Source organism: Nesoenas mayeri (assembly GCF_963082525.1).
Source record: "Nesoenas mayeri genome assembly, chromosome: 3".
Classification (NCBI taxonomy): domain Eukaryota; kingdom Metazoa; phylum Chordata; class Aves; order Columbiformes; family Columbidae; genus Nesoenas; species Nesoenas mayeri.
Window position 1 is genome coordinate 85479415 of NC_137544.1, and position 27158 is coordinate 85506572.

General features: G+C 36.2%; 1 protein-coding gene across 2 annotated transcripts in view; it reads right to left on the reverse strand.

Annotated features, from left to right (window-relative positions):
- Positions 1 to 27158, reverse strand: part of HEATR5B (HEAT repeat containing 5B) — a 58192-nt gene that overhangs the window by 20539 nt on the left and 10495 nt on the right. For both annotated transcript variants that reach the window (XM_080340775.1, XM_080340776.1), the window contains exons 9-26: positions 26963 to 27118; positions 25286 to 25536; positions 24725 to 24836; positions 23363 to 23515; positions 22982 to 23081; positions 22166 to 22275; positions 21167 to 21330; positions 19129 to 19304; positions 17797 to 17902; positions 15786 to 15976; positions 14118 to 14277; positions 11132 to 11321; positions 10079 to 10248; positions 7582 to 7726; positions 6508 to 6747; positions 4462 to 4713; positions 2318 to 2499; positions 1182 to 1250 (exon numbers count right to left, since the gene is read on the reverse strand). In XM_080340775.1, coding sequence (XP_080196901.1) covers positions 1182 to 1250; positions 2318 to 2499; positions 4462 to 4713; positions 6508 to 6747; positions 7582 to 7726; positions 10079 to 10248; positions 11132 to 11321; positions 14118 to 14277; positions 15786 to 15976; positions 17797 to 17902; positions 19129 to 19304; positions 21167 to 21330; positions 22166 to 22275; positions 22982 to 23081; positions 23363 to 23515; positions 24725 to 24836; positions 25286 to 25536; positions 26963 to 27118 — 2927 coding nt within the window. The remainder of the gene's footprint in view (positions 1 to 1181; positions 1251 to 2317; positions 2500 to 4461; positions 4714 to 6507; positions 6748 to 7581; positions 7727 to 10078; positions 10249 to 11131; positions 11322 to 14117; positions 14278 to 15785; positions 15977 to 17796; positions 17903 to 19128; positions 19305 to 21166; positions 21331 to 22165; positions 22276 to 22981; positions 23082 to 23362; positions 23516 to 24724; positions 24837 to 25285; positions 25537 to 26962; positions 27119 to 27158) is intronic.

Consider the following 27158-nt stretch of genomic DNA (forward strand, 5'->3'; position numbering starts at 1 on the left):
GTGTCTCATTAATGACATAAAACTAACAACATCAAACTCATTTAGTGTATCTCATCTCTGTCCACGTAACTTCTACAGAATGAGTTAAGCACCCCAACCATTTGATCCTGTAAGTGCACACATGCACTCGAAACTGGTTGAATAGGGAAGATTTTAACAAGTTACAAAGAAAGTTACACGTTTTCACACAAACTGCCTCTTCATCTAGTTAACAGCTTTAAATACACAGAAATTTTCCATAAGGTAACATGAACATATTCTTTCGCATGTATAGATACCAAATTAGGCCATATTTGATCTATCCTTACAAGCTTTGCTGTAAATTAAGACTATATAATAACAACACAAAATCATAATCCTGCCACACCAAGATTTACTAAACAAAAGTCACACACACAAAATTATCATATTAAAACTGATGTTGGCATAACTAAACAAACTGGTGTTTTAAACTACAATAGTAATTTAGCTGTGTAAACTACATGCCAGATACTATTACAGCTACAGTACTGATAGCTGATCTAAACTATAGTAGCACAAGACAACACATAATAAAAACCACACAAAAAAAAAATACTCTTCAACTGAATTTTCACTGAGAGGTTGTTACTATGCTTGTAATGAGAATGATCACTGGTTTTAAAAATGTAAAAGAGTGTATTAATGTCAATAAAACTTTTGAGCTTAAAGGTAAATTATCAGCAATCCGAATAAATGATCAGACTGAAAGGCATCTCAATAAATACATCACTATAGGTCCCGTTAAGAAAGGTTGTGGATTTTCACATTTGTTTGGTTTTGTTGCTTCACGGTTTTTTGTCTTTTTTTGTTTGTGTGTATGTTCTGTTGGTGGTGGGCTGGTAGGGTCTTTTTGGTTGGTTGGGTTTTTGTTATTGTTGGTTTTGTTTTGTTTTTCTTTTAGCAACAAATGCAGAATTGACATGGAGACATAATTAGTTTCAGGAAGACTAGATATTCTCTCATGTAGCTCCTAAAAAGGACTTCTGCACTTCTGAAGAACAAAATATATTACTAAGAGACTAAAAAAATGTTGCAAAAACATCACGGCTTTGGTTTTGCAAATTCTTCCAGCCATTTGCTACTACTTCTCTTCTGCAAGCTTCTTCCAAAGAGAAGGAAAATCAGTTTGGCTTATACTATCTGAACATTTTCCTCCATACCTGGCAGGCCTTTGCAGTTATATCAGACGGTGTATCTTGGGAAAAGGCTGGCCTCAGAGCAGCTCCAACCTGTTGAGAGGAAAAAAGATTAAAAATCCAACTACTTAAAAAATACTGATGCAACATTCTGGAGCTCACCTTCTTTAAGACTCAAATACACATACAGAACAAAGAAGACATGATTTTGGCATTACAGTTACATCCCAAACTTATCCTTCTTGTCTATTAGACATTTGCAATAGTATTCTTTAACCAACAGAATCCTAAACCAGATTTTTTCTTCTTGCCCACTGCCTTTTTTAGCTTCAACTACCTTTGTCAAATATGTGATATTATCTTTCTTCTGTTAATGAGTATCTTTTTAATCATGAAAGTATCACAGGTGCAGTTTATGCTAAGGCTCAAGAAGCCGATGACTTTTTGATGTCCAAAGGAATAATGATATGAAATCAAACATTTATGGTTGGATGAGAAATTCTGACCAAAAAAAGCCTTTTAGGCAGTTGTTAAAAGGCAGCATTTTTCAGAAACAAAAGGAACCAAGTCAAAGACACAGAAGCAATTGTTACAACACTACAGCAGGAAGACGAAAAAGGCAAGAAGTGAAAAGGATGTAAGCCTTACTTTAAAAAGCATTTGCAAAGATCTTGAAGACACAGTGAGGACAAAAGAGGTGAAAGAGTTAACCTATGCAACAACATAAAGCAATAATGCCCCAAAATAAATTTTCAGCTGTCCACCTTCCATTCCTATATTTTGTAGTTTTTATTTAAACAGAAGTATATTCATTAATTCCCAAGAAAATACATTTAAGAGACTCAGTCTGGAACTGAATCAGCCTTATTTCCCAATTCTTAACTCCACAAATGAAATGCCAATCTTTTGAAAAATTACATGTAACTTGTAATTTGGCTTTCAAGAATCAATAGGTACTGAATTTTTAAATTTCATAAGCTACTAAATTATAATAAATAGGAAGAAATAGAAAAATAAATTTTGAAGAGGTAAAAAAAAGTCTCTTTACTACATTTTCACACATACACAAATCTCTTTTGAAGTTACAAAATGTTCTCAAAGCTAATACTGGCATATTGGCATAAATATACAGTTTCCTGAACTTATAAAGGAGGTCTCACATTAGCCTGATATTGCTCCAGTATCACATGGCCTGGAAATTCTGGCTCAGGAACTGATGCAAATTTCTTGATAATGTCTTCAAGAGCCTGAAGACCCGCCATTCGTAACTGGTTGCTGTGATCAGTCGCAGCCATGAATGCCATTCGAATAAGGTCAGAAAGATGGAGTACTAAGAAGTCATCTTAGAATGAAACAGAAAGAACTATTTAGTAACTGAAAAGATAGCTACCATAACAGATATTTGTAACATTTTCCTCACTGACATGTACAAATTTTGCCTATTTTACCTTTTTTAAAAGTCCATATTTAGAGTACACAAGAAGGTAGGAAATAATCTATTTTTTTCTTCTCCTTAAAGTGATACAGGGACTTTTGTTCCTAAGACAACCTTAAAATTTAAGCCCAAATTTGAAACAAAATTAAAGATATGATATACAGAAATTACTCTGAGTATGTATATACAGCTGAGTACCTTAGAAGAGATTAGAACGTTTAGTAAAGCTAATTTTAAGTGAGGTCCCCCAAACCTACGGAAAATCTCCAAGGCAATTCCTGTTTGAGTCCTATGCTTATAGTGACCCCTGCTGACAAAGGAAAACCTCGTCCGGTTTAAACACCTAAAAACTTCCACATCCAAGGCTGCAAGTAAGCGGCAGAAAACATGCAGAAAAGAACAATGTATAACTAAGTAACATTTCTGGAAGGATTATTCTCCTCTATTTTTATTAATTTCACTTCTTTCCTCACTCTCAATTTGAAATTGCCAGATGTTGCACAACCAATATGAAACCAAATTATTTAAAAGTATAATGTCAAGGGTGACTAACAAAAAACCACAAGTTATGACAGCTCTACCTATTTCAAGTCACAAGGTAAAAAAAAGTTTATTTTGTAGCTGAAAATTTTCAGAGGCATGTCAGTAAAAAAAGCCTGGAAATCAATTAGAAATTATGAAGTGATAAAGTCTGTGTTTACTTTTTCAGACCATCACAGATGTTAGTAAAATTTAAGCATTTTGGAAGTTTTTACAATGATACCAAACACATCAAGAGCACTTTAAATAAAGAGACATATATTCTCAAGATTATTATATGTAGTCATCTACAGGATCCTATTAGCAGCAGTAATTTTATTACTTTCTCTGTAATACAACCCTATCTCAAAACAAACTTTCCCAAAACTTTTCCCACTTAGCCTTCAAACAGTGATCTCAGCCTGAAATCAAATCAGAAACGAGATTCTTGCAAAACCAATACACAATGCTGGAACTAGGCTGCAACAAAGCAACATAAGCAAAGGCCTAAATCAATCTCCATACCATACCAGACACTCTCAACAACACAGACACTAAAACCCATTAATCCCATGCATTCTAGGATGCTCACAATATTCATCCTACCTACCACAAAGTCCTCATGAGCGCCACATGGGGAAAGCAAACAATCACTATGCACCAGAACCAATACACATGGACGACTCAAGGACAGAAACTTCCCACCATCTGTTAAAAAATGTTTCTTCACAAAACAACTATGTCATCTGACCTCTCAATTTTAATCCTCTGACTCATAAGAGTATCTTCAAAACATGAGCTTTAAAACTAATATTCATCACTGTCATGTATACCAAAAGAATGATCTTTATAAAGCAGCTGTCCTTCTGTAACTCTCTCACATCACTCACTCCACAACCAATGCCACAGCAATAATTAACTAGCCTTATCTCTTTTCTTCCCTAGCATCCCTTCAGTCTGGAGATGCAAATATAACCTCTGAAGTCCAAGTCATTGCAATCATTACATTAAACTTAGAGAAACTGTTACCAGCTCACCATTATCTAGAAATTCACTGCTTCTGTTTCAGACTAGAGAAATGGTTTCCAAATCTAAAGGTTTTTTTTCCAAGCAGATCAGTCTGCCAGAATTTATATCCTCCAGCAAACCTCATTCTTTGTGTTCATGGTACAGTACCTACAACGGTTACAGTTAAACTACAGTTTTATTGCCTTTTGCCAGTCATTTCCTTTGTTTCTAATCATTTGAATGCAAGGATAGCTGCTTATACTTTTTTCCTTCATTATGTAATCTTAAGCTGTAAAAAGGTGTCAAAAAATACTAAAAAAGCTATGCGTGTCCTATAATTACTTTTTGGGTTTTTGAGTCTGGCTGAACGAGCCAGTGCCAGATCAAAGTGCGCCTTGTTCGCATTCTCACACAGCATGATAACACGGCACAGACAGTCTGCTGCGAACACACGAGTTGCCCAGCGAGGTGCTACAGAAGGCTTGGATTTATCCTCTTCACCCAAGGTGGTAAACATTGTATCGTCATCCATCTCATCCTTCTTCTCTGCTTCCTCATCCTTCCCTCCTCCCAAGGGAGCAGCTGTGCTCATGTCTACAACAGAGAACAATTAAAAAAAATATCCCACAGTTACAATCTACAGAAGGACATATTCGAGCCTTCCCGTAACACCCAGATTCAAAACACACCAATTACTCTGTTGAAACAACAATATTTTAAAAAAATGTAAAAAGACATAGGAACATCAGTAAAATTAATGTTTCTCACTTCTAATCTGGGCTGTATTGCCCTTTATTTGGTTTAAATGAAATGAAAAACAATCCTGTAATGTTAATGCTCTACAGATACCAAGCATAGCTGAATCCCATATGTAAATTTCTCAGCTTTGAAAATTAACCTGTTAAATTGTCACTACACAGGGTAAGGAAATTACAAGGCTCAGAATCAAGAAATCAGCTTGTCTTTGAACTGCTCAGCTCCTGTTTCAAGTAAAAAGTAGAATGCATGTTAAACTGAAACAAAACTACAAAGTTCCATACCGTGGGACAGATACACGGTCAAGTAGGCAGTTTATGGCATCCACGAATGGGCCTAACATTCAAAAAATTATTTTCTCTGATTGTGAGACTTCATTTCAGGAAAAAAAAAAAAAAATTTACTCCAGCAATCACAAAAAATCCCCTTGTCTTAATGACAAGGTCTATATTAGCAAAATGCCAAGACACTGACTAAAATTACTCTGGCAATAATTAGAGGAGAATAAGAAGAAATTATTGCAAGAGTAACCCATTCCAACTAAGGCATGCACCTTATAAAGTCTAAATTTAAGCAGCTGAATAGTCAAGCCATTCAATAGAGAAAGAGGCTACAGCAAATGAAACACAGAAGAAGCCAAATCATAACAAGAGTGTTTTGAGAAGGCATCCAGAAACTTATCTGGCAGATCTGTAAATCTCTGTTTAAAAAGCAAAACAGATTTTGTTCACATGCCAGTTAGCTGGATCAAAGGAGTTCAAACTGAAGCTGCCAGCTTATTACAGTACAGCTGAGAGAAATTTATTTAAATAAAAATCTCTCAGACATTATTTCACCTACTAATAAATAAGAGATTGGATAATCATGTTAAAACTTTAAAACCCAGCCCACATGAAATAAGAAAAGGACATGTCAACGTCAAACAGGGGAAACAAGGTCTTTCTCTCTGGGTATATGGTAACTACACGGTAACCAGTATATATGGTAACTACATTGCATAAAGAAATCACTGGTAGCATTACTTATCAGTAAACGTAAAACTGGTAACATTCAGAAAGACTTTCAGGATGAACTCACAGAATGCCAATAAACAAGTATAAATGCAAGGCAAATGAGCAGAATCTGCGTCACAACTATCCTACAAGCTGAAAAACAGGAATAAGGTCTCAGAGAACAAGATCTGTGCAAACAAGTCTGCTAAGCTGAACAAGCAGCAAAAGTTTCATCACCATGGTAACCCAACATCACATCAGCAACTCGCAAAACCTCATAAAAGAAAGCTCAGTGTGTACAGCACTCTTCCTTCTGTACAGTCCTGATGTATAAAGGCTAAAAAGAATATGTCTACTTTCATTAAGATATTGAAATGTCAGAGTAACAATCACACTGTTTCTCCACCGGAAATCCTACTTTAAGGCAGCTAACTTTTTAACTCTTAAAAGCAATAGTCTAAAACTTAACTTTGACGATTTCTTCTTTCTAATGAAGTTTTAATGCATTATAACCAAAGTTGTAGCTACAATGTAAGCTATGTATTAACTAGGATAAAAGACAAACTCCAAACAAATATTGCCAGAAGATGCTAATACTAAGGACATCCTGTCTTTTACGTGAACATTATACAACACTTACCACTAGAAGCTGCAAGGACATCCTTACAAAGCATTAGCCAGTGAGAAAGGTTTTCTACTGCCAGTGATGAAAGCATATGTCCCAGAGTATCATGGATATCTGAGCACAACTTCCGATCAGTCTCCCGATCCAACATTCCAAAAAGGACACCTTCGAGGCCTGTCTCTGTTATATTAACCCCCTGATGCCTGGAATGAGCATCTCGCCGAGAACCAGGTCCTGGTGCAAAAGGATTAATATCTGCAAAATGATAGTAAGAAATGTTTTCTGAAATCAGAAACTCAGTTTTAAAATTTAGAATAACAGCCTACAATTGGACATTCTGTATTTGTGTGCCTATAATTCAAGCAACAATACACCAAGATGTTACTGAATTTCTTCCAAATTAGCACTAGAAAGATTTTAATACAGGAATTAATTTAATTGCTCCTCCTAGTTTTACTTCAAGAAAAAAGTCTCTCTCTCTTCAAGACACCTACCCCATGAATTTGTAAAAACCCCTATTAGTACTGAACTCTAAAGAATCTTTCCAAAGAGAGACAGATGTGTGATTTAATACAAGTAAGCTCATGATTCTACATTTGTAGGAGACTCTTCTGGTAGCACTGTTGAGCCTCCTATTTTCAGAATAAAATTACAAGTCAGAACTGAACCAACCAGCAAAGTCCACAGGCTTTGCAGATGTGCTGCTAACAAAATATACCACAACCAGATATCTCAATCAAACAGCATACAATTAAGTCAATTTTCAAAAGAGCAAGACCTAAAATAACAGAAAAACTATGAAATGTTTCCATTGTATATACACTGAGTTACCTATTTGATTGCCACTTTTAATGTAGCAGAGAAATTTAGTCTGAACTTTACAAAAAATTAAACTAGAAGTGAAGTTCATGAGGTAAGCAAGAATGTGGCCAGAAGTTATTTGAGCTGAAAAGGATGGTTTGAACTTTGTGCTTTGTTGCTGGGGTGGGGGGAGGGTAGTTTCCCACCCCTCTCTGAAGGCAAAGCACACAAACACTCACATATGTGCACTCAACTGTTGCAAAAAGGCCACATGAGAAAAATACTTACTGATGCCACTGTTTTCTTTGTCTCCAGCATTTTTTGCTAAGCTCATGGCGTATTCACATACTTCTGCTGCTTCCCTCTGAGCAAGCTGTCGTAAACACGCCACTGCAGCTCGGCGAAGCAGCAAGTGGGAGCTGCACAAATGAACCTAAAAATCAGAACCATTATAGGTGAGTGAACAGCTGCACCCTCATATCAATACATCAGTGCTAGAGGACTAACAGCATTCTACTTTTCAATCACATGCCCATGTGTGAGCTGCTGGGTACCAAGCTCTTTACAAGAACTTGAAAGTCCAGAAATAAGCACTTTTTATAATGTATAAATACGAAAATAAATCTGACATATACAGAGCTGACAGCTGTTATCTGGTTGAAGAGATAAGAGCTCAAATATTGGAACTACTGTAACAGTGTGATTTAGATTAATTACACTTTCCAATCTGTTAGACTCTTCTGTACCACTCAATCTCACACTCTGCTATACCTGTAGATCACATTCTTTTAAACAAAAAGACATCATCAGGTGCCCCACGCATGACACCTATCATAAAAACTTTTATTTCAAACTCGTACTGAAATTTATAGCATACATTTTTATAAGTGCCTCTCAATAAGACAGCTTCAGATTTCTTTGCTAACCAACACTGGCTTCTAATTCCTTTTGAATCACCTCAAGTACAAACAAATATTTTTCTTAGAGAAGAATTGTGCATGGTCCATATTTTCCTGAAAGGAAGTAACTGCACAGAGAACTGTATGTTTTTCCACAGTGGAAGAGATGAAGTGTGATCTTTAAGAAACTTCGATTCTTTAGTTACCCTGGGGAATTTGTTTTTAATAAACTGAATACACATTTGCCTTCTCAGTTTTAGGTTATTATGTGGATAGAAATTGCTTTCCTAAATGAAACGGCTGTATAGCTTATAAAGCATTTTAACAGTAGATCTCTATTCCACATATGAATATACAAGATTCTAGTCCTGAAAAAACAAGCAGACTTTAAAGAACCTCTAAATATCACACTGAGGTTGTTTTAAGGGAACTAAGACACAGAACATTTGAGGGACTTTATTAATGGAAAGAGTATTCCCTGGTTTAAGTTACAAAACAACTAGTAGCTGTGAAGCCAATGCAGGAAGAAGAAACTAAGCTGGACTGTGGAACTGTGTGGCTTAATTTTGACACCTGGCATTAACTCCATTCAAAATGAGTTTGAAGGCAATGAGGGGTTTGTTAATGGGGCAGGTAAAGTAGGCCTTGCGAAAACACCTATGCAGGATACTATGCAGTATAAAGAAATGCCCAAAACAATTCAGAGGAAAACTTATCAAAATAAGTATGACTTGGAAGAAAGGACTACGAGAAAAAAAGAAGGAATAAGTTTTTGTTCAGTGGAGGACCATAAAAGAACAGGAAACTGACAGCAGAAAATCCTGGAAAAAGTTTTCAAAACGGCACTAGTCATTGCTGTGTGAACCTCATTGTCCATATTACCCTCCAGTACTTGCGGAGTAAATGGCTATAGGGATTGTTTCACATGTTGCACACAGTATTCTTACAAAAGGGTCAACCTACTTTTGGGTACATGGCACCTATTTCAGGCAAAATTTTGTGAAAGGACCAATGACAGGTTCTGGGAACACACTGCACTCCTAGGAGCACCCCAAAGTGTAGGGTGGAAGCAACAGTAAGCATGAAAAGCAAAGCATGTGACAATGAGAGGCTGCCCTAGGCAAAGTCTGGAGAGCAGGCTAAGAACTTTCAATGTTGACTAGGTAGGATTACATTCCTCCAGGTAACACACAATTACCATTTCCACAATTAATGAACAAAGCACTTTGCAAAACATCCAACAGACATCAGGAAGAAACTTTTCAAATTTCTCTTTATTGGACTGCCGGACCCTCTAAAAATATTTTTTTAAATAGTAATAACAACTAAAAAAAACCAAAACACACACCCACACACACCACCTTTCCTCCCACAGTCATATTTGGCATGTTTAGGGTTCCAGCCTCTGCCTCACTTCCAGGCTTAGGCCTGGACTTGCTGACAGAACACTAAAGGAGGGAGAAAGCAATGCTAACAACAGCAGCACAAGAATTTAAATGTCAGCATCTGCTACGCTGACAGTGGTAAAATAAATCCAAAATTTCCTGCCTTTCCCCAACTCACTCACTGCCCTCTGTGCATGCAATCGGAGGAAACAGAGTGTTTCAGCATCTTTTTACTCAGTCATATTATATACTTACCCTTGCTATCTTGTGCTGTCTAGGGTGAAAGAGCATCAGACCCTATGACTTCAATTTGGGTAGCATTCTGGAAAGATCTAAAATGGCTTGAGGAGAGACATCTTTTTATTGCACTTCAGTGTTTTTGCAGATGTGGCTTGCTTATACTCATGTGTATCCCTGCCATCTTGCTAAGTGCTTCTCCTGTCCTCCACTAAGCACATACATGAAACTTTGAGGAACAAAAGGGATGCATTCTGTACTCACACAGAGACTGGGAACCAGACTGGATAGGTTGACATGCCGTGGCGCAAACATATGAAGCTGCTGAAGGCAGGATATGGCAGCTGCCTGAACAAGCGAGTCCGAATGGTCTTGTGTGATTGCACATCCCACCAAACAGGAAGACCGGATTGTTGAAATTGTAGCTCCATTACCTAATGATTTTATAGGATATCCTTAACACAGCAAAATCTTTGTACGACAACAGTAGACTTTAAAACCTTGAGAAACAAGAATTTTTAATGCTTTTAAATTCACAGATTAACATGCAACTTTTCTGAATTCCTACCACAAATCACTTTATATGCAACTTCAAAGAAACACTACAGAGTGTTTCAATATCTCTTTTTTAACTCAAACAATGTCCTGTTCAAATGAAATATTGTATCTATAACCTTCAGTCAGAAATACTTCGAGAATATCTTCCCAGGACATGAAAACAGTAAAATTATCCAAATTTCGATTTTGAAAGTCTCTTTCATTCTATACATATGGGCAACATTTCATACACTGAACCATTTCCTAATATGCCAGGTATAGTGTTTGGCATGAAAAGATCTTATTCTCTACAGCAAGGTACAGTGATTTAAGAGCTTTAAGAATGAGTGGAAACGTGCTATAGTTCACATCATTGACAATGACATCAAACTTAAGCTCTTGCCATAAATTAAAAAGAAAATGAACACTTGTTAAAACAGCAGAGGAAAAAAAAATCTTTCCTCTTGCCCCTCTACACACAAAAATGTACGTGGAAATATATGCAGCAAGAGTGTTTTTCATCTAATTTGCCATTAGCCAGAACGCCATACATCACTGCAACTTCTTTATACAAATCTCAAACTGCAGTCAAAAAAGCCCCAAGCAGTCATAAGTAGAATCAGAAGTGAGGTTGCTTGCATGACTGTAACTGAATTTGTCACCACCAACCCCCCCACCTGCAACTGCAACAAAAATTTATTTTCTTCCACTTAAGATTGCAATATATTATCTTTACGCAAGTTACTTTTTTTTTTTTGCTCTCTTCAAATTCCCACTAACCTTGCAGTTCAGGCCCAACAGTAGTTATTATAGCTCCAAGACATCGACCTAAGCATTGATGTACTTCTGTATGTGATGGTGGAACAGTTAAGAGCAGAGTAAGAACTAGAGAAAGCGTTGGCTCCACATATCCACGGTACATTGGTCCACTAGAATCTACTATCAGGGCAAGTGAATGGAGAGACCAGGTCTATCAAAAAAACAAAGGAATATTTTTCAGTAAAACATTTATGAAGTTTAAACAGTTCCGTATGCAAACTAAGCATAGATCTTGTATGTGCTTGCTTAAATGTATCCAGTTAGCAACTCTTGGCTCCAGAAGTGTTCTAAAGGTCTCAGAATCTCAAGCAATCACCTGAGTGTTTAAATATCTCTAGCATACTCTTTGGCTATCGGTTTTGGGATAACAGAGATGAAGATGACAAAGAATTTGAGCAAAAAATGGTTACGTACTTTGAGGAAGGAAAATACAAACACCACATCCACTGAAACAAAAAAGGAAAAAAGAAGAGTGACTCTTAAGGCAGGAGAGAGAATTGTTCTGCTGTAAAACTGGATGTAGAGTCTGAAATGGAGAGCTGACAAAGTCTTTAGTGGGGAGTGCCTTTGAAATTGCAGTAGAAATTTATTTCCATGACAAGTTGAAAGTTTCACACGTATTTTCCAATTAATTTTCTTATTAGAGGATGCAAGAGAAGAAAGGAGTGCTGTGCACAGTCAGTATACTACAGGACGAGGGAAAAAAAAAAAGGTGAAAGATCAACCTATTTCAGTCACAAGATAAGTAAATAATAAGCAAGCAAAACCATTTACTACAATTGCAAAAGCAAGAAGGGAGCAAGAAGACAGTCTTTTCGGTCACTGACATTTCATAGCAAATAAATTCTCCTGACAGACCTGAATGCATTATATATCTCTCCATAATATCCTACTAAATGATCATATTTCAGATTTTTCCTCCATTAAATATGTGATGCAATTGCACTGAAAGGACTAAGTTAAAAAAGTATTAGTTACAAAGCTAGACTCTTACGAGTGAGTTGGAAAACCTGCCTTTAAAACTGCTCCTTTTTAATCCTCTCCGATGCAATCCACAAAGGGTTAGCACTAGCAATCATGTAACTACTTTCACAGTCCTAAGCACACAGTAGCATATTACAGCTTACCCTTTCACTCCTGCAAATTTCTATTACTTGTGTTCCCATACTGTTCCTGTGTACCCACCCTGATCTAGTAAGGGATGAGGTTTAAAAGCTTAGCTTTTCAGAGGGGCCTGGTGGTGTACTCTCAACAGAAAACAAGGCAGGTAGGCAAGTTCCATCTGGGCTCCCCCTGCTTTATACTTGACTTTTTTTTCATAAAGCACCAATTCTTTCCATTTTGTTATTCAAATACATGGTACACAATTATATGCCTCAAAATTATTATTACTTATTCATTATAATACTTAACTCATACATGAAGTTACATATACAAACTGAACTTTGTCTTATCTTAAAGAAACTAATGAAACTGAAAAGAGATTTTAAAGTTTCCTATTTTTAAAACATTATCTCCAAACAAAACTAGGTTTGTTTTCCCAAGTAACAAGGCTTGATTATTTTGATTTCTTTTTTATTTCCCTGAGAAAAAGAAATAGGAAGGTATACTATTACATGTTGTATCAAGTTAATAATTTAAACCCAGGTGGAAGTATGATTCTGTATAACTACTTGGGCTTTCATCTTCTCAGTCTGTGGGTATAAAGTGCCCACAGTTTCCTGCTGCTAAAGCATAATAGTCACTATTTCAGGTAATCACTTCCTTGCAGTAACTTGTGAAAAGAATGACAAAGATTACCTGTTACATCATGCAATTTACACCATAATCTTTGAAGAACAATTACAAACAAGACCCTTGATTTTACTCAAAAAACTACTTTCTTTCCCCGCCCTTCTGTAGTGAATCTTTTATTCTAATGGTTCAACAGATTTCATTGCTGGAGAGAAAAAAAAAAAACAAAAAAACAGCACATTTCCCTCCAATATTCAACTTCTTAATGTAAAGACAGATGTCCAGATGTCCATCCAGCCCTCTCTTTCTTTTTACAGCAGCAGCCACAAACAGATGCTTAAGGGAGAATGAAGACAGACCTAGACAATGACCCCTCAGGTTTCTCCTGGGAGAGTAAAGACAGTGTATTCTTCCGTTTTCAAGAATTTTCAACTTAGGAAACTTCCTGAACTGCACAGTGTTTACACATTCAGGAACTCCAGAAGCACTGCTCTTTCAGCAGCACATCTAATCTCCTTTTTACTTTAACAGCAACTTTTAGCAGTCAAGTTGTGCTCTTCTGAGATGTTCCACACATCTATAGTCCATAGTGGACAGAAACCCCTTCCTGCCTTTGGTTTGTCTTGGACCTGACTCTTGCTAGTTCCCCTTCTGTTTCCTAACTGCAGTTTAGCTTGCAACAGATTTTTGTTGTTATAATATAATCCCTTAAAGATGATGTACTGCCATACTGTATTCACAATATCACATATAAGGAAATTACTTGCCAAAAAAAACTACTGCTCATCACCCAAGAATCCAATAACTGATGACATGTTAATGATTAGCCAGCTATTAAAATCTTTAGTTAAGGCAGCTAAGGTACAACTAACATGTTTTACTCTACAATTAGAGTCAGTTAGGAATATGCTCACAGTGATACTCTGGCTCAGCTCACAAGCAGATACTTGTCAGTCTGAAGTAACATGACCACTTGCAACTGCCTCCCTAACAGTAAGGTTACATTTTAATTGTAGTACACATTTAGGATTCTGTACTGCAAGAGTTTATAGAGCAAGTTCCACTTTCTTCATGCTCCCTGGTACATACTACATCCATATGATTTGGCTTGCATGTGACAATCTCTGTTAAAGAACATCTGAACAGGTAATTTCATTTTTAATTTTAATCCTGAACATTTTTAAAGTAGTTTTGTGACAATTGTGTTTTTTACCTGGACTTCAGGAGAGGTTCCATCTTGTGCCAAAGCCAAGAGAATACTGACGCTAGTTTTCAGATGTTGTCCAGAACCTATTCCACCCACATACCGATGGAGACAGCCCAGAGCCAAAGAATGGCCTGTTCTTGATACAACATCTCGAGCAGATTTTAACCTATCAATGTTTAAATAAAAGGAAATCATGTAATTCACTAAGTTTGTTACAAAGAACCCTTCAAGTACCATAACAGTGCAAATGACTAACAGAATTTTGCAGGCCACCTCACAAGACCTCGAGAAGCCTTAACAAGAAAAGCAAAACCAATGTACTTAACCTATATAGCTATTAAAACAGATTACATATAAGAGAAATGAAAAAAAAAAAAATTTTCATAGTTCTTTTATTTTCTCCTAATCAGATCTTGACATTTTAGATGAAGAAGAGTTTTGGAAGTAAAAGAATATAGGAAAAGCATCTGGTGTTTTCCAGTGTTTCACAGCAGACTAATTAGATAATCAGAAAAGCCACAGCTAGACCACCATAGTGAAAAGGAAGAATGGGAAAATGACAGCACATATCAAGAAATTACAAAGAAATCCACAGCTACATCTTCCACTGCAAAGTCAACTGAATAACTTTTTAATACAGCTGTTTTCCTCTACAACTGAATTCCATGACTTTTCCAAAAAAGATTTTTTTTTAAATAGTGTTTTATTAATGAAGCTAAACCAGAATGAAAAGCATTCTGAATGACCTAGTTGTATGAAGTGGTGACTTCTTTAGTATTTTCTGCAATACCTCTGCTTCTAAATGCATGTCACATACAAAACTGGGAAGTGGGGAAGAGAAAGAAAAGAAGGATATTCTAATTAGAAAAAAAGACAGTTAATTTTTTTTTCTGATTTTCTGTGTATGAGGGGTGAGCATGCTCTTCACCAACAGTGAACAAAAAAGCAAATGAAAATCTCAAATATAAATAAAAAATTACTTGACAGTGTCAACAGACTGGCAACCATAAACAACTTGAATCCCAGATAACAATCCCAGTAATAGAAAATGAAGGAAAGACTGTAATAAAGTGCATAATCTTTACTAAGTGAAATGATGGGAAAATTTGAATTATCCAGAGGTAGGAGAGCTGAACTGAGGCCATGTGCATGCAGCCTGGCTGGCTAAAAACATGGGCTGCCACCCTGAGGCAGGTGCATTCTGATTCACAGATAGGCTCATGTCTTAAATTTAAGCCCAAAACTGGGAAACATGTTTACTTTTTATATCTACTAGACATCTTTCTAAAGAGCTAAGATTAACAACAACAAAAAAAAATTATGGGCCAGTAGATAAATCAATATGTAAAGAGGATGTTTGGTTGAAATAGAAACACTATGGCACAATTCATATTACAGACATACTTAGTGTAACCTGCGTTTACCTATCTGAAGCAGTTTAGTCACCTTAGGTAACTCATCAAAGTGTACTCATTGGTATCATTTCACATTCCAAGTAGTTTAACAAGTCAGCTTTTATTGCAGGAAGAATCACATGAAATAAATCAAAAAAAGAAGAGCGTCTGAAGGTATGTTAGATCTACATAATCATAGTAATCAAGCATGAAGAGAATCATCTTCCAAACTACATTAAATTATACTTTTATCTCATTTTCTGAGTCAAAACCAACTTACTTATCAAAACTGTACTGAGCCATTCTAGCGATGAAAGAGGCTTCTCCAACCACTTGAGCCATTCTGCCAAGAGCTTCACCTGCTGCACACCTCAAAATAGGGTTAGGATTATCAAGGGCACCCATTACAAGAGTCAGAGCAGATTTGCGGACTTCTTCTGGTCCTAATGTGCTTTTATTCTCGGCTAAACCCTACATGAAAAAAACATACCAAATCAGGGGAGAAAAGGAAGGCATAAAAGTAATTTCACTATATTCAAGATCTTCAGTTAAAAATTACACACTTAACTTTTGACTTTATGTCTTTGGCCATTTATCCTAAAATATACTGTCTGAAAATATTAAAAACACACACACACACACACACAAAAAAAAAAAAAAAAAAAATCAACAAGATACTGAGTCTTATGTTTGCCAACTCTCTACCTATGGCACATATAGGAAGATCTGTTGCACCATTCTTTTTTATCAAATGCATTATAGCACTAGATGCACCCTAACACTACTGAATTTGATCTAGCTTACACAGAATACCCCAGAAGAAAAAAAAAAGCACTTTAAAATCTAACTGCAACATCTCTTTCTGTCAGACAGGAAAACCACAGCTCAGTTACATTTCTGCAAGAAAAACTCAAATCAAAGATATTCTAGGCACATCATTTTTTTTTCTTAACAATCACATATTTGCAAACACTTAAACAGCCTCTTAAATGAACATTCTACAGAACAATAACACTAAACACTGCTTCTGCAGCTTCTTTATTTCCCATATTTCATTAATAACACATCACCTTTCACTACATCATCTTTTACTTTAGGAAAAATTATTAAACACATGTGAAGTATAAACACTGCATGTATTAGAGAGAAAGAAGTTGATGGCTCTACCAGAGATACTCATTCACTGTTCTGAGATTCTTGTTTCAGCTCTTACAATTTTGACAATTCTTTGGCCATTTGGCACGGGAAATGCTAGGCGTCTGTCTCAGAATTTAATTTTCAACTTCTAGCCACACGGTTCTTATTTCTAAGAACAAAGTAAGGAAGAGAGGTGCTGTTTTGACAATGTATTTTACCCATTAAACAAGGACTTGGAGTCCTGGTAACAATTAGTTTAAATTAGGCAGTCATTTTTATATGGCAAAAGTCAGATGAAGAGACTCATCCAGTCTTTAACTGCAGGCTGGCACTTCTATGATGGTAGCTTCCTCAGTGCACAGACCTTAATTGCTTTGAAGATCAACAAGGATGACAATGACAGATGTTGTCCAACAGACTGATGAATTGGAAATTATATAAAACAGCATCAGGAAAACAACAGAAATGCCTTAAGAAACTTGACTAGTGGAAAGAAAATCCTACACTCTGAGACGCTGTTCCACAAAGCCATGAGGCAATGCAAGTCACTGAAACCACATATTTTCTCAGGAATATTATTTGTGATTGCTGGCTCACTTTCTGATTTGATGACATGAGTCTGCATTTCCAAGCGTAGATAGAGAACACAGAGCTGTAACTGAAGTCAGTGGGACTAGACAGAAGCATCTAGAATTCCATGCAATATCCAACCCAAACCATGCTTTGATTCTACAATTAGGGAGTATTAAGAACAACAACAACAACATAATACATACAAAATGGAAACCCAAATCTGTTTTTATTTCCACAAGCCTCATTTGCACAATATTCTATGACAAGGGTTTTTTGAATATATATGAAAAAGTATTTAAATCCGTGAGTACAGTGTAAAGAAGACTACAGGATTGAAAAAGAGAGAAAAAAAAGAAAGCCTGAATACTAAGAGTGCTGACTACATAAGCCTCCTCTATTCATGCAGACAAGAGCTCACACTAAGAATACGGGAAAAAAAACTTCAATTTTGGTATTGTCAAAATTTGGAATGTTTAAGTGGTAACTGTAGTAACGTTCTTCTAACAGCCTTTTGTACCAAATACAAATCAATGAATCAAACTGCTGAACTCTGGCATCCATTACAAATTTACAAGTTTTACCTTCAAGGCACTAAGAACAGCAGTGAAGATATTAAGCTGCACAGCTTGCTGGCGAACACCTTTAGCCTGCTTGACACATTCAGCAAAGTGATCCAACATCTGTAATCTGAAACAAAAGAAAGAACATAATTTAAGTGATGCTCTTTCAAAATACAAACTGAAACACAGCTGGTAAAAACAAACAAACAAACACACACAACAAAAAGGTCCTTTTAAGTTCAGTCACAGAATTTATGCTTCAAGGGCTGAAGGTATTAACTTTAGACAGAAAGTGTACTGTTATTCTGAACATCATTTTGCTGGTTCTTTTAGTTCATCCACAAATTTCTACTATTCCTTTTGAAGAAAACACCACCAAGAGGAAATGAGTCTTCAGATACATTTGGTTATATAACTAGAAAGCTATGAGGATAAGAGTGGAAAAATGCTGCCTCCACCACCATTCAAATACAGTGTTACCCACCATATTCCTGTTCCTATTGTTTTCTCCATTTAACCTCAATTTCCCCCCATGTAACCATGCCAGAAAGTATTACTGGGAAGACGAGTACTCCTTACAAGATACCAAGAACAGGAGTATAATGGATAATCTGCATTCTTAACTACTCAGCAGTTCCCCAGACAAATCTTTCCATAGCTAACAACAGATATAGATCAAGTTGAATTACTGCAAGCTCGCCTCAAGTGTGTCGTGCACTTTCTGCAAAATTAGATTGACTGCTAAGAAAAAACTGTTCCCATCAGGATTGTTCTGAAGAATAATTTTACTTTAAAATGCACCATAGAGTTGCTTTCACTCTGTGCTCAGTGACAAATTAGCTAAACTGAATGACAAAAGTAGTCTTGACAACTCATAACTCTGAAAAGGTAATGTGGAACACAAAGGAAACAAAGTTGAATTCCATTCTCTCTTTTTCATCATGCATAAAATCATTTGCTGAGTATAAAACAAATGATCTTACTCATGGAAGCCAAATGAAATTCAATAGATGCCACTTCTACGTTTTCAAGGCTGATTTGCAGTTAACTGCAATGGACATTTTTGCAGGAAATTTTGGTTGCAGAGACATTACTACTGTTAGATGCAGTAAGAGAAGAAGCCTACACCTCTGAACCCTCATCTTCAGAACTGATAAAACAGAGGAAATTGCCTTATTTCTAAACTGAGTGGACATATTCTAGTATCCTGAGACACAACGAACACCAAATACTGAACTGTGAACTTAACAATAGTTTGTATCAAAGCAGATTATTATTTCAAGGAAAAAGACCAAAACATAGTACTATCCACACAACATTACATTCTGAAATTGAACACTGATGTAAACTAACCTATGTTTGTAAGAGACATGAGGAAAAACCACACCAAAGAGAGCCACAGATGCATCAATGACAGATACTCCTAAAGGAAGGGGACCAGGTACAGCTTCACCAGCAGGGATGCGCAAATAAATAGAAGATGGATCATGTTCCAAGGCACCACTTCCAGATGCACTGTTTGGCTGAAGCTGCAAAACACCACATAATACCTCTGAATATATTTTTGCACATAAAATTCGGAACTAGAGATAACAAAAACAAGTATGCAGTAGCTTAGAACAATAAAATAGCTTGAACACCTGAATGCAACTGTAGTGTCCCCCTGCATATACACTCTAGTGTTTACAAGGCCAGCTAAATCCCGGAGGGTCGAAGCAGTTAACAGCTGGATAAACGCATAAACTATCACTCCTGGTAGTAAGAGATGGAAATTAGAGAAATACTAATTAATTCTGATACTAACAGTAGTTTCTGAATCACTGACTACAAAGTGATATTTCAGAAAAAAAAGGTTATTCATTCAGCACTGAGTTACAATACAGTATATTGAATGCTCAGTTTGGGCTGTACTGATTCCCTACACAGAAAGATTCAGAAACAGTACTGAAATCATTAACATTGCTATCAACATGAAAATACTTCCTAACAATCTTTATTTCAGGAAACACAACTAAACAATCACCCATTTTCTCTGAAGAAAAACTTATTTTCATAAGAATCTAAGTATCTCAGTATTCTTCTAGTATCTCTGTATTCTTCTTAGAAAGTCAGGAAAGTGAACAAACATTTATTGAGACCCCCATGTCAGTAACATGTGACTGAGCACAAGAGAATCCTGTGAGGCACTACAGGTTCAAGGCCAAGGTGGGGAGGTGGGGAAGGAGTGGCCTAGAAAGCTCTGTGAATTGAAGACAGCCCTGGAAGTCTACTATGTCCACCACAACAAAGAAGACGAGTTTATAAAACCCTTTTTCACTTTGACATGCTGATCTCCTCTCAGAAACAGCTTCCCCTTGGTTTCTCACACTTCATATCAATCTTGGCTTTTTCATCTGCTCAATCAAAACAGCTGCCCTTCGAAAAACCTTGCCATTATGTGGCAGAATAGACATTTTCAGCTCCCCCTTCTTATATCAAGAAACTTCAGAGAAGCCAAGTTGCAAAGTTTATGAAGGCACAGTTCAGCAAATACTCAGAACAGTTACTTGCCTAGGGAATACAGTTCACTGAAAAATCAAAAATCAGAGCAGAATTATGAAGACAGAGTTGACAGAATTATAAAGAGAGTTGGTGGGTATACCCAGAAGGACAAATATTTTTTTTCTCCATGTCATTCAGTCCTGAAATATCTTCCTAGTCATCACAAATTAGGAAATCAAAGAGAAGGCTATTACCAGATAATTTCCTAAGCCATTTAAGAAATTGTTTCCTATGCTACATTACTTCCTCAAGGGCCATATGAAAAATTATAACCCAATAAACATCACTAGTTGACATGAAAAATTTGATTAAGAGAGATCCCACAGCAATGCTTGCCTTCTTTTTTAAAACTTTTAATTCCTATGTTTCAAAGACTCACTTTTTTTTTTTTTAGAAGTGTGGGAAACTCCTTATAATGCCAAAAAAAATGTGTCAATATTTTATACTACACCTATAAAACCAGTTAAATCTTGTGTGTTACAATACCGTTTGCAATACTGATATTTTGACAGCAGTTTCATTATAAAACATATTAGGTGGAACTTATATTTCTCCTGTTCCAAAAAATTATATAAGAGAATAACTGCTAGACTAGGAAGATCAGGAGAGATGTTTTGTTTTAAAGAAATTGGTTCACTAATCACAATCCTACATATTGCATAACACTACTCATATCTCAGCTGTATACAGCTCTTGGTCAAAACAGTACACTGCAGATGGAAGGACTTACACCTAAAAAACCTCAGAAATAAGACTAAAGACAAGGTGTGAAGCTTCAGTTTTAGAAGGCTTCCCATACACAAACATCACACAGAGTACAGAAAATTCATTATTGTTCTCAGGTTATTACCTGGTCTTCAATTGACTTATGATCCGTTTCCTGCAGCCAAGAGCCAAGAAGAACACTATCATCATAATGACAAAGAGACCTTAGGAGTGATGTGGTTGTATTAGCAGAGTTGTCCGTCAACGTGAATTCTGCTACTAGCTCTCGAAGAAGCGCATTAAATGATCCTAAAAGGATGGACATTAAGATGAATCATTGCTCCTTCTTATCCAAGACATTTCAGCTAGACATCAGAAGCTACAAATCAAAGCAGTATCATTACTTCGATTTTACAGGTAGCAAACAGATAAAGTAAACCTAACAAGACTTGAGCTGCGAGCAAAGCTTCAAACAGAACCTTGGGCTCCCAGTTCCCAAATCAACATACTAAACATACTAAAAACAGATTAGGCCATCCTTTCCAGGATGACAATCCAGATTTTGCAAAAATTTGCTCATCCACATGATCATGTAAATTTAATGAATTAGCAAAAGACAAATGAAACCCCAAAAAGCAAATGTGTCAGATCATGTGACAATGCCTGGCAATTTAATAACTATAGCATAAATCTGTCTAATAGATCAAATCAAGTTTTAAAACAAACAAACAAAACAAAAAACCAAACACACACCAAACTGGAAACCAAATCTAAATCTTCACTCTCCCATCTGCCCTTTGAATATACTAAGAAACAATGCTCACTACCTTTCTACCTTTTAAGTAACAATGACATAAAAAACCTAAATTGGATTTCAGAACATGATCTCCACACGTCTCAATCCTATAAACAAGACTGTAACTTTTAAACTCTTAAGTGTTACTCTAACATTTTGCAATATTCACACTCTTCAGTTATACTGTCAAGATGATAGAGAAAAATAGGGTACATAGTACAAGACTCTTGAAGATCGCTAGTTTTCTATTTTGCATCTTTTATCTGCTTCAAAGGCAAGCACCAAAGACTTATCCAAAGGAGTAAGTAGAATTTTTACTTAAATAAAAACTGTTTAAAATGTACACACCTTCATATGTCTTTGGAGGTAATAAAGCCAATATATCATAAAGTCTTAAACGGACCATAGCTGCACTAGCTTTGAGGTGAGCTCCATGGGCTTTAATTACTGATGGAATGCTATAGAAGCAAAAGATAAAAACAGACAGACAGAAACATTGCAGTTACCAGAAAGAGTATTTTCAGATTTATTTTCACAAGATATGTCTCTAGCCAAGACAAGAAAACAGTGTTCAGATAATTCCTCTGAGCAGCATTACACCTAGGTATCAATGCATTTTCAGAGGTAGTTCTATTGAGCAAACTATTTTTTTTAATCACACACTGCTGTAAATTGGAGACATATGCTTTCTTGGAAGAAACTTCTACCTTTAATCGGGGGACGTGGAGGGGATGAAAAAAACAAACCACAAAAGTTAACCCAGAACTGTGTTTTATCTTTTATTCTTAAAATGTTTAAAGTCTTTTCATTATTACATTTCCTACAAGAAGAATTCCTTGATTAACATCTAGTATCCAGTATCTTAGGTTTTTCACTTCTTGCACAATAATAGCGAACCATTAATTCAAAAGCTCACTGAATTGGAAATCCACAATACAGTTAACAAAAGTTACTACAGTAGGCCCTTCATCACAGGTTATGCAATATATATTTTTTACAAAGCTAACGACCATAAACACTATGCTCATTAAAAGTTTTTTTCAACATGGAAAAGCAGCGACAGCACAGTACTGGCTCAGAATATGAATTAAAACAAATTTGTTCTAGTATTTTAGCTGTGGGAAAAGACAAAAAGTGAATAAAGCGCATGAACCGCCTACTTACTGCGACATCATTGTCATGGCACATTCTATGGGTGTCATCAATTTCCTGATCACGTCCTCAGTAAGGAGCTCAGGACAGTGAGCAACAAAACTTCTCATAGCTAGTAACAAAGTAGTTTAAATTAAAATTTTATTGACACTAATGAATATAAAGCATAAGCAAGATACAGACCCTAAGAGAATATAAAAAAAATGGAATTAAAAGTATTTATTCAAAGACTGTGTGAGATGTTATATGCCAAAACCAGATGAAAATTGATGAAAATTTGACAAATTTTATTATTTTTCAAAGAAAGCAGGAAAGTTACAAGAGTCTTATCTATACTTGGGATCATGTTTTGGTTTACTGCACACCTGTAATCTCAAAGTTTGAAATTCTTACCACACAGAGCTCCAGCCCGACCTTCCAGTGTTACTTGCCAGGTAAAAGAATCCCCTCTCGCCTTCTCTGCTTCTAGCTCCTTCAGAGAACGTGGAAACACATTTCGCCATAGCAGTAACATCTTAGGCAGATGATACCGAACAACAGAAGGACCTATGCAAAAAAATAATTGACAGTATTATAAAAACTTGTATTTAACTAAATGTGAAAAATACACCATTAAGGCTTTTGCTCTTTAAGCTATTTTTCATCTTACTTCAACTTTTCTTCCTTTTCTCCCTACTTGAATAACGAAAACAAAGGAAGTTCATTCTCATTTCTAGGTTGAAAGTGTGGCAAATAAATAGTATAGGTAAGTCTGTTTGTTGGTATCAGTACTAAAAATACGAAGTAGGCAATTCTATACATTGTCAAGTAATATGTAACCACTGCCAATTGTCTTTTTATTATCGTTTTATTCTGACTTCTGGGTTTTTTTATATTACTGTTTTGAAGGCAAACTCTTTAGCCTATCCTAACTTGTTCATAAAACTACTAGAAAGATAACTGACAGTTATTGATTATGTAACTAGCTTAACAGCCAAATTTAAAAACTTCAGAAAAAGCTCCAGAAGATCCAGTGCAAGTTCATTAAAAATATACTGGACGTCAATCAAAATAGTGCTACATTGTTGGAAAAACATGACAATAAGCTGGCAAAAAAGGGACAATTTAGAGAAGCAAAATGAAATACAAGATTTTATTTTCTGAGATCAAAATACTGCAGAATACATCAAAACCTTATCATATTTTCCAGTATAAAAAACCCCAAACACATCAGACATTATTGCTGCAATATTCAAGAGTATACTTATCACCTCTCAAAATACAGCTTCTTATATTTCTGTGATGGCAGATACAAACATGAGGCTGGCTTTTTTAAAAGATAACTGAATGGTTTTTAAACTGGTAACATTTCTCATCAGTACTGCTGCCTACCCAGAGGCACACATGCAACTTGCTTGAATGCTCATTATATTTTATTTACAGCCTAGTTCTTCTACACCATAGTATTAAGGCAGGCAGGCTGTGGGCAATTTTACCTTTTTCATAGAGTGACTAAAGGGTGAGTTTTTAAAAACAGAGCAGTTTTTTTTTTTTTACACCACCTTCTACTATCGTTCAGCTTAAATAAAAACAAATATTTCAGTTCTCTCCAGCACAAACAACACTGCTAACATAAATGCACTAACACTCTGTTTCCCTTGGTATAAATACTCTTGTGCTAGATACTGGACTCATTATATGTAGAGACCATTTGCCACAGTGAATAATCAGAAATGTTGGACAAGCACTAAAACAAAAGCAGCTGTTTTTACAAACCTAAAGTCATAAGTGCTCCAAGTAGAAGCCATCCAGCTTGAGTTCGTTGCAAGGAGAGTCTGCTATTTTGCACAGCAGTTCGTAACAGATCCTCAGCAATACTCACCACCATCTGCACCAATGACAAAAAACAGTGGATTCAAAAAATAAAAATTAAGCCACTGCAAGCTACTGCTACACAGCCACCCTTACAGACTATATGTAAAGATGCTTTCAAATCATTTAAACTGACCTACTATAAAGAACGAATGCAGATTACCTTTAATGCAGATGATTAGTGTTGTGCATACGACAATACAGACAGTAACATTCTCTTCAGTAATTATTAAATAATGTGCCAAACAAGAGTGAAAATTTGAAGGACAGGCTGAAAAAGCTGGTAAGTATTGCAACTGAAATACTACAAACACACTCGCTGGCCATTGCTTTCTTATTAGGCATAAGTTCAATTTCAATAATGCTTTAACTCATTAACCATGACATACATTTTGCAAAGCTATTACTTCTAGATAAAAAGGTATCTTTTTAGTACACTTACAGATGAAACACTCATTATCTCACCTTTCCTTTGGCGTGAGGAATACCTAAAGGACACTGATGCACACCACCCAACAAAGCAGCCATTGCAAAACTGTAGCCACTAACAGCTTCAGGGGAGGTCTTTAGATTGTTGAGTCTTTCTGCACATCTGTCTAAAAATGGAGTCAACTGAAAAGGCAATGCCACAGCTACACACCGCAGGCACCATGCGGCAGCAAGTCGAGCAGCCATGCTGGGATGAAGAAGAACCGAAGTTACTGTCTCCAACAGACCTACAGAAAAGAGAATTTACAGTCTTAAAGTTATGATGTGCCTTTATATACATACATATATATATATATATAGACAACCAAAGTGAACCAATATTAGACAGGCAACATAAAAGTGAAGAAAGTCAGAACTAAAGTACCTGAATATTATGACTTTGACTTTCTCTTTAAGGAAAGACAGAAGTATTAACGTTAGGTTGCCCCACAGCAGGTTTTACCAGTAAAGCTGGAGCTGCCAGAGCTATAGCACTGACTTCCACTACTTCCACTACAACTGGAAAGAGGCAGTAACCCTATATAAGGGAACAGGCACTGGATGAGATTATTCCTACAGTCTGCTCATCTTTTACATAGACTGCCAATAATACAGCAAGACTGATTTTTGGTTTTGTCTCACATTGTAGACAAGCACATACTATAGATGTCACTGACTGCTGTCCTCCACTTTTGACACAATGCTGTCTCCCCTGCACCAAGTTATCATCCTTCTACCCTTTCCAAACCTTCATGCCCAGCTAATCCCACTTCCTAACTGTGAGCTCTTCAGTCCAATCTGTCTCCACACCAACACCTTCCTTTGTCCAGACCTCTTAACTTTGCAAACTCCTACTTCAAAGCTCCCACTGCCGCCTTATCTCTTGCTTTCTCTGTAGCTAGTGAACAACTTTCATCTGTTTATTCCATAGCAGCTAGGAGAAATACCACTGAGATACAGTCCTCCCTGTTCTTATAGGGCATAGCAGCCATAAGGAATAAATATTAGTACAGTCTTCCCCACTACACAGTTGGGCAAAAGTCACTATGAGAAGAATGTCATATGCATCAAGACAACAATCTACATAATGAAATGTTTAAAGGAGTTGGCTGGAAAAAAACAGAGGCATCCACAAACTGGAAAAAAAAAAAAAAATGAAAACTGCAGCTGGATTCATGTGTTAAGAAGAAAATCGCACATAAACCCAAGTCAACTTAAGCCAAACAACAAGCTTTTTAAAATGGGACTATCCACAGCTTCATCTTGACCGAACCCCCCTAACCTCCCCACAAAAATTTGGCATCTGAAGGCAATACAGCTTTCCAGGAATGAATATTTCAGAGCTCATATAGCAAAACAATGTATTTCCTATAAAACCATAATCAGAAGCAAATCAAGGCTAAAAATCAAAACTTTACAATTTTATTCACCCCAAAAAAGAGCTTCAGGCATACTTAGATCAAAACAGTTGCTTAATATTTTGTCATGTGTGAACTAAAGCTAGGGTACTAAACACAATGAGCTGGACAAACTTAATTACCTGGAATACTTCAGGGAGTGGCAGCTTCACCAATTTATTTCTTACATATTAATTTATTATTTAACTAGATTTAATTATATTTCATATTAATTGCTCAAATGTCTCATTTAATCTATTTAAATTTATTTGCATACCAATAGAGGGTTCTTGAATAAGAGGAGATGCAGTGGCATTCAGACTCTGAACCAAACTACCCAGTTCCTGCAGGGCACACACCATTACATGCTGGCTTGCAGATACATCAGCAGTTCCTGATTTGTTTTCACTGTTAGCATCATTCACTACCGCTTCTGCAGAAAACAAAAGTATCTTGCTTAACTACCACTTGAA